The following is an 11,675-nucleotide window of genomic DNA, read 5'->3' as shown; positions in this document are numbered from 1 at the left end:
ACTTCAATGCTCATGGCAACCACGCCTGGTGGACTATGAGAGAGCCTGCCAAAGCTTGATGAATATCCTTGAGAATTTAACAGGCAATTGACTTACTGATGGGTGTTAATACTTCTTTAATCGCCTCATCGAATTTCCATCGGTTGAGCGGACCCGACAAAAATGATTTTAAAGAAATGATAGAAGTGTGAATAAACGATTTCAGCAGCTAGAGAGCATCTTCCAGCCGGATAAACTCTCAGTTGAGTCGAAAATAGGCTTTTTGTTGGCAAAGGGGGAACTCAACAAAAGGGATGTCGACAATAGTCGGCAATATAGCAATAGACAGACGAATGCGTAATTGAATCTAATTATTCGGAAGCTTCAGATAATGAGCACGTAAAACGCAAGGAATAACATGAACAAGATATGACCAGAACATGACCACACCAGAGAACACAAACACTCGGACAAACAGAGAGTTCGACATTAGCTTGTATTAAGTGCATGTATGTTTACACATGTCTGTGTGTGTGTGTGCTTATCTGCGTGTGTAACTGTAGACCAGTTGTTTGTTTAGCTCAGCGGAAACGGAAACGGAGACGACAACAGCAACATTTCAACTGCTAAGATAATAAAGTCAGCAGGAAACTCAATATACCCTGTAGAAGTTGTGAAAAGTAATAGAGAAATAAGTGTAAGTATAAATAATAATAAAAATAAAGTATAAGTAAAAGTTTTTGCAAACGAAACAAACTTATCGTAAAAACTAAATATCATCATACTTTAAATTTGTGAATTACCAAATAATAGATTTTATTTCGCTTAATTGATGGTCGCCAACTATTCTTATTACAGATAGCTTAGACGTACATAAATTCATTTTATTTTGCTTTTTGAGCTATAACAACAGAAACCAGTTTATTTAGTCGCCTGTATAAAATTATAATTTCAATTTAAACTCAAAGAAAACACCTCAGAAATATAATATAATAATAATAATAAATATTATCAATAAATAAAATTATCTTCTGAACTTACACATTCCCAATTCAATTTTGCTGTGCATCTCTAAAAACACGAAAAAAAAAACATTTTTTCGTTCTCGTGAGTGCTTTAAATATAACTAATTTACTTTGTCACAAATGTGATATTATATATACTATTTAATATTGCTGCAGTTCTTAAAAAACTATCCAACTAAAATTCATTCCTCACAACTTTTAATATATAACTCATTTAATAGGTTTCCAAAAAGCCAAATGTACACATAATATATGTTCTTTTCCTTGATTATATTTAATAAAATTGAATTAACAATTAACTCCAATTTAATGTTATATTCCCTATTTAATATAACTATAACTTGGAGTAGCACTTGCTATGATGACAGATCAGCTATAAACAACTCTTTACCATTTGAACCATCTTAATTTAATAGATCCTTAGCGACATTTTCCATAAGCTCACACAGCTTGTGTTCTCTCTTTGGCTACTCTTAGAATTTAGTAGGCCATATACAACTGTTACCTTATGTTGGATACTGCCCCCAAATTATTGCGTATGTTTTTATCTATTACCCTATAAATTGTGAAGGCAGCCTGTTGCTGAAAGAAGAAGACCGCAATTAGTTTGTACACGTTCATATATTCATTTTATTTCGCAATTATTCCAATGGTCACATCTTCAATGTATTATCGTGTTCTACTTCTTCAGGAAGGGACTAACAACAGCTGTGCCAGCATACGCGGTGGTCAACGGTGCGGAGTAGACGGCGGCAGGGGCAGCGGCAACGGTGGCAGCATACGTCCTGTAGACTGGAGCAGTATAAGTGGAGTAGGATCTGAGTGGAGACAGAGCCGAGTAGGTGGAAACAGGGGCTACAGCCGAATAGGTGGCAACTGGTGCCACAGCCGAGTAGCTGGTAACTGGAGCCACAGCTGAATAGGTGGCCACGGGGGCAGCCAATAAGCCAGCTTGGGCGACGGCAATGCAAAGCGCCAAACAGATGAGGAATTTCATATTGGTTTCGTTGGTTTGCTGGGTTTTGTTTGTTGACTGATGCTAGTTGGCAATCAGCAGTGGCTTTTTATAGCCAACCGACAGTCCAATGCATCGCCGTGAACCCGTTTTGCGGCTTAAACTATGCGATACATGAGCAAAAGCGTCAAATTAGAACACAATGACAATATTCAATTTGTGCTTTGTAATGCTTCGCAGTACAATTCAGTACAATATGCGTATCTCTTGCTCTATGCGGATGCTGTCAACTCTAGTGTTAATTGTGCTTTTGGGTGTTTTGTGCCTGTCAGCAAACAGTTGTCAAACAGTTGCTCATTATCCACCTTAATTACGTTATCAGCAGTTCTTAATTAGCCTTTTGCGAAGAGCAATTCATATAAATGGAAAGCAAATGCCATTTGTTTATGATTTTAATTCAAATGTTCAGCCATTAGATCGAATTCTGAAATTAATCTGAGCAATTATAAATTGTTAGCTATTATTACACATAATTAAAAGTACTATTATACAATTTCTTATTGCTTAAATTCTAAAATATCATTGATCATTCAATTCAATTTTAATGGTTTGGCATTAGATGAATTTCTAAAATAAATCTGGGTAGCTACAAAAATTAGCGGGAATATTTGCAGAATTGAAAGGAGAATTGGAATTATTTATTCTCATTTAAAATATTATACAAATGAGATAAATTTCTAGAACTTAAATGATTGTCATTTAATGCTTGTACCTTTTGTTTAATTTAAATGGTTTGCCATTTGCTAAACTTCTGAAATGAATCTCAGCAATTATAAATTGATAGCTATTATAACACTTAGACAAATTTCTAAAATTAATCTGAGTAAATATTAACTGAAATATTCAAGGAAATGAAAGTGCAATTGAAACTATATGTTATTGATTAAAATCTGAAGTATTTCAGACCTTTGTGGTTTGTCTGTCAGTCTGCACAAAAGCCTCAATGCTCAAGAGATTTTACATTTACGTTTACAGTATTTTAAATTCAAGCCTAATTGTGTTTATTTGTATAGCATATGTTAGGTTGCACGATATTCTGATTTACTTGCAAAAAAGAATTGCTAATGTTTTTGATGTTCCGTGTGATGTTGCTAATTAAATAAAAACGAACGTACTACATCAAGAGTTGAACATAAGGGTAAACGTAATTCCCAAGAAAGCAAGAGTCCTTCTTCCATGTGAGTACTTCTTTTGAGTTAGCGTTTTGTGTCTGTCATTATTTGATATTTCTATAACGATTTCGGTTTATTTCTTTGGGGTATTCATAAATTGAGTTGGTAACATAAAACAAATGGCATCAGGCGAACTTAACGAGCCGCAAAAAAGGAGAGTACCTTCAATATGTGAGCGATATAAAATGAAGTCCCTTGCTTCTCGCTACTCTTCGTACATTTTTGCCATACAAATGTTTTGCATTATTAGTACACAGGGCAGGCGAAGTCGGGGGTCGGAGGTCGGTGCTTGGAACGTGGACATGAAAGAGAGTCTGGTAGTAGTAGAAAATGTTCTACACGTAAGTTACATTAGTCAAACCGGAATTTTTGCCGAGCTGGGCAAATGGTATGAAGGACGGAGTGAGGCGCTCCGTAAGTTAGAAAATTATTGAAGAGCTCTGGCCAAGGAACCACGAAAACCAGAGCGAGAAAGAGGGGGAGAGAGAGAGAGGGAGGGAGAGGACCTAAAAGAAGCCAGCATAAATATGCTAGACACATAGACAAATGCTATCTGTGACTCTGTTCGTTCGTGTGTGTATTAGTCTGTTTCTGTTTGTGTGTGTTTGTGAGTGAGTGTGTGTTAGTTTGTCTTTGCCATAAATGCTTCATCTTCAACTCATACATATTAAAATCTCGGAAAATAAACTTCAACAGTTCACAAAATGAAAACAAAACAACCGAGAATGTCTAGTTAGAAGCGTGAGGCTAACAGATACCCCTTGATGTCCTCTCATTAGCTTGTGACAATTTAAAATGCAAGTAATTACATTTTGTTATATATACACAACAAATTCAACACTTTTTCTTTATGCAAATAACAATTGTAGTTGGTGGCAATCAAGAATTGTTTTTTTTTTTGGGTTACAGGGTATGCAAAAATAAACAAAAACAAACACATGAAGCAACACATTTATTCACTCACTCGCACTGTGCTTGTGGGTGGCAGAGGTATCAAGAGGGGGCGGTGGAGGGGGTGGATACTCATGCATTTTAAAATCCAGCCATTAGAGAACTCTGTTATTTGGTATGCGGAATATGATTTGAGCACGTTTTCGGCGCCTGACATTGCATTTAACATTTTGCATGCATAACTGAGAACACACACACACACATACACACACAGCTGGATCAAGAACAAGAGCAGCACAACCAAATAGAAAGTCGTCAACGGAGGTGGAGGTGGAGGTCGAGAAGCAGTAGGATAAGAGAAAAACAAAACCAGAAAAACACCAAAACACACACTCAAAAGTAAACCGCCAGAAGTTAAGGACGTTACAGTCCCAGACGGAAAGAAGGACATGCCTGAAAGCAATTAAATGTGTTCAAATTTAAATTCAAATTTAAAGTTATACAAAATAAATCATTTCCAAATTCTTTCGGTCGTATAACAATGTATAACCATAAAGGATTTCGGTTAAATTGGCTAACAACACATCATTTAAGAGGAGCGAGGAAGGGGGCCAAGGACATGAGGCCAACCGAATAAGATAGTCGACAACAATTTGGCACAATGGCTGAGAATGAAATGTTTGCGGCTTTCGCTTGGTCAGTTTCGAATTGTTTGAAAAGTTTCTTGATTGTTGAGCTGGGAATGAAATCAAAATACTTGAAATGCAATTAATAAAATTTACTTAAAATGACAACTAAGTAAAACAAGTTATATTGTTTACGTATTTATCTAATTATTTATTTATGCTTTAGAAATACATAAAGTATTTCATATGTGTTTAAGGGTATGCTAATATCTATTTAATTTTGAATACATATATGTTAAATACATATTTGTTCAATTTTATTTAAAATTTTTAATTAAAATTAATTAACATTTTCATATTCTACTACATAGTTCGCTTATTTAATTTAATTTTATACATACATAATATATATTTATATATTTATTTACAAGTACGTTTATTTAATTTTATTTTGAATATGTCATACTAAATTCACGTTAATATAATTTCAAATTGAAATACATTTTCATATTTAATGAATAATTTTTTCAGTTTTTTGACAAACACATTAATTTAATTTCATTTTAAATACATATCATAACAAATTCATTTTAATACGATTTGCACTTGTAATACATTTTTGTATTTTTTTAATTTATTTATTTTCCAATCTACAATTTATAACACCCACAATTTGTATTTTCATTTGGTTTATTTTGCGAAGAGATTTATTTTATTTTTCGTCATCGCCTTTTATTAAAATACACAGTTAAGCTAGTTCAGAAATTGAAATATTATTGTTTAATTGATAATCCATTAAAAGTTGAAAATTGCTTGCATCGCCAATTCTTTTTTGGTTCATCAAATTTTTACAATGCAATAGGAAAAACTTGCAAAACAATTTCAATGTGAAATTGGTGCACAAAAACTTGTTGTGATATTTGAAATGAATAATTCGCACATTTCGCTGTTCATTTTTTTGCACAAATCCCCAAAGTTTATGATTTTTATTATTGTATATACGTTTTTTTTTTGTATTCCTTTATCACATTTGTTGCCATTGTGTGGCAACCTGCACCCAAATGACAATAAAAGGTAATTTGGTAGTAACAACTTGAAGGCAAACACTTAACTAACTTTGTGTGTGTCTGTCCAGGTTCTCGTTCTCGTTCTCGTTGTCGTTCTCGATTTGAGCTACAGGAGGTCGCAGCTCGAACTTTACACACCGGCGTGTGTGAATAACAGTGTGTGTGTATGTGTGTGTGTGTGTGTGTTAGCGAGAGTGTGTGCGAACTCATTCACATACATGAAAAGTAAAAAGCAATTTTCGTAACATTTGCATGCCTTAAACCAACACACACAAGAATATACACACATACAGGCACACATGCTCAAACTGTCAGCTGGAGTATGAGGCGGCCACGAAAGCATCAACACACTGGCAACAGCAGCAGGAGCAGGAGCAACAGCAGGCAAGGACATGCGGCCTACCTTTACATGTAGAGTAGCAAAAACTACGACAATGTGTGAGGGTGTGTGTGTGTGTGTGTGTGTATTGGTGTGGGTGTGGAAGTTGAATGGAGTACGTGTTGTGCTGAAAATGCAATTTGCCTTCTGTGCGAAAAGTACGTAAAATTTATGCAAATTTCCCCGAACTGCCCCCTGACCCCATGTTAATGTTGTTGTCGCTGTTGTTGTTGGGCCATGGCGACTCTGCTACAAGCGGAAGCAGGAAATGCGCCATTGTGTATGTGTGTGTGTGTGTGTGTGTCCCATGTGCATGTGTGTGTGTGTGAGAGAGTATTGAGAACGCGCTAAAATGAAAATGTAGTGAAATATGCGATAGATCGCCCAAAGCAAAGGCAAAAAATGTGTGAACACAAAACTATTAAGTATACGCAACGTTGAATATATCCTAAGCAATGTTACTAATTACAAATGTGTAAAAATGAATTCAAATTATCTGTTAATTTCTAATTATTTATTTATTTATATTATTTAATTGTGTTATTTTCTTATTTATAATAAATATGCCATTTTGTTTTGCCTTTTATTTAGAGAGTATCGAAACATGCAATAAGCCTGGGTGCGAATGCAAGAACTAATGCGACAACAGCAAAGGCAACCACAGCAGCAGCAGCAGCAGCAACAACAACTACAACAATAACGGCAACAAAGCCAGCAACGACAGCGCGTAAATTCGCCATCGATAGTTTTTGAGAATGTGTATACGCCGCGTATGCTGCGATGTGGTACTTTGCTCTATGTGCCATTGTTTGTGCATGAGTGTGTGTGTGTGTGTGTGTTTTAGTAGTGCCCCTTGCGACGGATTTTATAGAAAGCAAAAAAAAATAAAACAACATATATTTTGTATACACGAAGCAGGACCATTGGGCAAAGAAATGCGTGTATACGGAAAATGAAATGCCGCCGGTTAGTCCAGCGTCCACACACATAAAGCACACTGCTCTGCCTCCATATTGGTTGTATGTGTGTGTATGTGAAATTGTTTATACTGCACTGCACGTGCCTTTGACATGCCGACGTTGCCTCCATATGGGTGCTCGTATTAGTATGTATGTGTGTGTGTTGGTGCGTCTGCGTTTTGGCTTATGGGCAAAGAAGTTGAAGCGTATTAAGCAAACAGCACCGCAGGCAACACCAGCGCCCTTTGTAGCCACACTCATGCAACACACACTTGCCCGTCTACTCCTCCTCCTCCTCCTCCCCTCCTCCTACAAAAAAAAGAAAGTGGCAACTGAAGTGTAGGCCAGCGGATACAGGCGAGACGAGTGTGTGTGTTGATAACGAGCTGCGAGATAAACGACAGCATTTAATGCGTTCAAATCTTTTTTAACACCACATCAAGCCATTTTTCAATCCTGATCTGAGCATAAAGATTAAGTTGTCTTTAAGTCGCCCGAAGCCCGGGATTGCAGCAACGCTTCTTTCCTCGCTTTCGCTCTCGTTCTCGCTTTGACTGCCTGGCGCCTTGCCACCAATTGCTGCACAATGCGGGGCTGTCAACGTTGCTTAAGCACATTTTTATGTCCATATAATACAGCACTTTGTTAGATTGCAAAATGGGGACTTCAAAACGCAGTCTCTCATATGGAGTTTTGAATGAATTTTTATGAAGTGATAAATAATCAAATTGTAGGCCATTTAAGCAACTCTTTGATGACGGTCCCAAAATTATGCGTCTGCTTTGTTAAAGTTCGCAATCTATGATCTAAAAGGTTGCCAAATGATTTAGTTCACAGAAGCAGAGACTGAGCACTTACGAGTACGAAGTTCGAAGAAAAGTTTATGAAATATTACACTTGGGTTGCATCTTAAATAGATGAAATATAGTAAAGATATCAAGTCAATTTTCGCTTGAAATCGGAACTTGGAAAAGTGCTGAATATTTAATGAAGTAAAGGAGAGGCAATTTTTTGACTATCAACTTATTTTATTTCCACATTTTTGTTTTTTGCCAGCCAACTCGAGCATTTCCCAAATATCGATTTCACTTTTTGGCATTGTGTGCCCTAAATTTTACCTGACATTTGGAGAGACGTGCTTTTGCAAAAAAAAAAAAAAACACGAACTGCAACATAAACTACGATAGGAAGGACTTTGTGAATGGCACAAAAGTTAAATTTGTTGGCGAAAGAAAAAGGAAAATTAGTTGAGTTTGTGTTCAGGTCAAAACAATTATTTGAGCTCAGCATTGCAGCACTGCATTGGCAAAAAGAAACGGAAATGAAGCTTGAATTTGATGAAAATCGAAATGAAAATGAAACTTATTCGTGCACAGACGATGACAATGCAAAGAAAAAGTTTTAGGCACATAATTCAGTTATATGAATGCCCGGGGAACAAACGATGCCTCAGGATGTCGCCGACTGAAAGCGTTTTTAATCAAGGAAATATGTACCTGACTGTCAGCGTACATAGCTGAAAGCTATATGCTATATACTATAATATTATTCACAGACTGACAACAACAACAGCAATTCATGAAAAGTGATTAATTTTTGTTTGTTCCAGCTGCCAGACACATTCGCATGGCGCATTCATTAAACGTGTCCCCAATGCGCTCATCTGGCACATAAATCTCCCTTGGAACTTTATCTCATTATAGAATATGATTAATTTTGTTGTTAACTGGTTAATTTGAGACACAACCAGAGAAAGAGAGAGGGAGAGAGAGAGAGAGCAGACAATATGGGTTTCTCTGATGCTGACATTTTCCATTTTGTATGCTAATAAAAACCTGGCCAAAAAAAGCTTTGCACTAATAATAACTGGCGCCAACGATTTATGGCATCCATATATCAGGCATTTTGCAAAGCAGGTCCTTAACTTGCCAGCCAACCAACCTAAAAAAAGAGAGAGTCCACACACACACACATCCAAATTTAGCAGAAAAAATCTGAAATGAAAGCCAAATGTTTGTCCAAATTACTTGACGGGTCATAAAATGTTTTACACAATGTGGCTTAATTCTTTAGGCAAATAGCAGAGGAATTTACGAGCAGTCTAGGCGAATGATAAATACTCTTGGATTGCACTCGTAAATTGCATTTATTTCAGACTTGTTATAAAATTAATTAATAATTCTTTGTTCCTTTAAAAAAATTCGTTTGAGCGTTTAACTTTTATGTTTAATAAATTCATTTTATAAAGTTAAGTTGCCTATAAAAATTGCCTAAAATAGAACTCTGAGCCACTCAATTCAGCTCAACAACGGAACAATACCCTCTATAAGGGCATGCGTGCTCTTATTGTTATAACCATAAAAAAAAAGGTAAAGCCTTGGCTTTGGCAGAGCTTTCATCATTTCTGTCCCTTGTTGTTGGCATTATGTCGTGAACTTTATACATACTTTATAGCTGAGCAGTTTGGCTGCTGTTTGGTGTTGCACTTTCCCATGCCCAACCTACAGCCACTAAGAGCTTAAGCAGCTGGCCAAAATATACAGAATCCTTTGGCTGAAGTAAGCAGTTGCCTTTGTAAAAAATTAAAAAGGATCATGTCTTTAAGCCTTACAATTCCAAAATACAAATATTTGATTTTAAAGAAATGCTAGCAAAATGTTATTTTTATAAATTGTATTGTCTTTTTTTGGGGGGGGTTTGTAGTACACACAAGAGATCCTTTTGGGTTGAGTACTGAATGTACTTGTTATAAGTACGTGGCATCCTTGGAAGCTATTACCAAAATGAAGCTTAGGGGGAGAAATGTTGCGAGAACAGCAGAAACCACAGAGGCACGCCTTTAATAAGTCAGAATAACTGAAGAAATATCGCTGCTGTTGCCGCCTACAACAACGCATGTATTCGAGTGTGTGAGTGTGAGTGTATGTGTTTGTGTGTACAAGGACATGAGTTTATCAAACACAAACGCAGCTAGGTGAGGACAAATATTTGTTGCCTGTTGTGCCCGACTCACACTTTGGCGTACTTAGGTTGTTTGTATAGTGAGCGTTTGCTCTCTTGCGAGCAGTTTGCTTTTCGATTATGCTTTGTGCACGACTTTCGTAAACGTTTACGCAATTGCTTTCGCACTGATAAATTGAAGTTAAAGTTAAAGTTTTAAATCCTTCGCTCTTTATTATCTGCAATTGCAGTTTGGTTGCCACAGAATCCCACAGCAATTAGCCAGCTCTTCGTCGTACTCGTACTTTCGTATAATTGAGCCAAGCTCATTGACTTCCTACTGCTGCCTTTCAATCACAGTCTAATTGGCTTACGACTCGTACTCCACTCAGTTCAATAATATTCCACGTTCACAGTTGTTTCACCTGCCCAACCCCAAGCCTCCTCGAATAGCAACCCAACCACCTTATCACCTTTTGGCGACCTACTTTCAGGCCTCATTGAATTACGTTCGCTTGGGCAGTGGACGACGCACAGCAGGCTGCCACATCAGGCGGTGTTGAGGTTGCTGTTGATGCTACTGCTGTTGCTGTTGCTGCTGCTGAGGTTGAGGCTCAGCCTCAGCCTTCGACTCAGATTCAGAGTGAGGCTGAGGCTCAGGCTGAGTTGTAGTTTCGGGCTTGGCCCAGTTGACTTCAAAGGACGTGCTCAGCAGCTGCTTTACATAAATATTTATGCGAATTAATTTGTCGGCACGCATGTGGACGGAGGTTGAAAGGGTGTTGAGGGGTTGCGTTGTGCGATCAATCAGACATGAAACAATATTTACAGTTTGAAAACGAACTACGAATTAACTCGATTGGCTTAACTTGCGGTTGATGTCCCACTGTGCCATCAAGAACAGAGCACAACCATCCAAAAGGGACTAAGGTCGTCTATGTCTGTGTCTGTGTCTGTTGCTGTTGCTGTCCATATGCCTGCAGGGATGGTCCTGTGGCGCCTGCTGCTGACAGCCATAAGCCAACATGAACAAACATGCACACACTGTGTCTGTTTGTTTATGGACACAGCAATTGCCTTAAAGTACACAATAACCCAAAACAAGAATAACTTGGATTTTGCAAAAGTGAGGGCGGCATTCTTAAGCAATTGGAACGATATTTAAATACTCTAAGAGTGGGCAGAAATCAAGTGGCAATAATATGCTGCATCTACGGCAAATAATGCAATTAATCCAATTAATTATTTAGTTTGCCCTACTTAACCCATAAATTGATTATGCTCTATGTCTGTCAATCACTCAATTGAAATTCCATTTCTGTTTGTATGTCATGTGGATTATTTTTGACATCTCAATAACATTTCAATTGCAATTGTATGTCATAACCAGAAATAGGAATCATTTTTAGTTATACTTTTAAACTCAATAATGACAATAATAATCTTTTTTTTTGGATTGAAATATCTAACTTACATATATGCAGCATGTGGAAAACACAAATAATACGGAATGCTTATAAAAATCAATAATAATTCTTTGACTGATTGCTATGTTAGTTTTAAGAAAATTAATATTTTATAGTCTTAAAAAATATATGTATATATGATTAATATATTTATAT

At 36.7% G+C, this 11,675-nt stretch overlaps 1 protein-coding gene across 1 annotated transcript; it reads right to left on the bottom strand.

Annotated features, from left to right (window-relative positions):
- Window positions 1–1,622: 1,622 nt before the first annotated feature.
- On the bottom strand, window positions 1,623–2,024 carry LOC132787061 (larval/pupal cuticle protein H1C-like). The gene has a single exon (XM_060793940.1). The coding sequence runs from the start codon at window positions 1,999–2,001 to the stop codon at window positions 1,684–1,686; it is 318 nt and encodes a 105-aa protein (XP_060649923.1). The 5' UTR covers window positions 2,002–2,024; the 3' UTR covers window positions 1,623–1,683.
- Window positions 2,025–11,675: the final 9,651 nt, after the last annotated feature.

The sequence above is a fragment of the Drosophila nasuta genome, chromosome 2R (genome assembly GCF_023558535.2).
Source record: "Drosophila nasuta strain 15112-1781.00 chromosome 2R, ASM2355853v1, whole genome shotgun sequence".
Lineage (NCBI taxonomy): Eukaryota > Metazoa > Arthropoda > Insecta > Diptera > Drosophilidae > Drosophila > Drosophila nasuta.
This window is presented reverse-complemented; position numbering and strand designations above follow the sequence as displayed.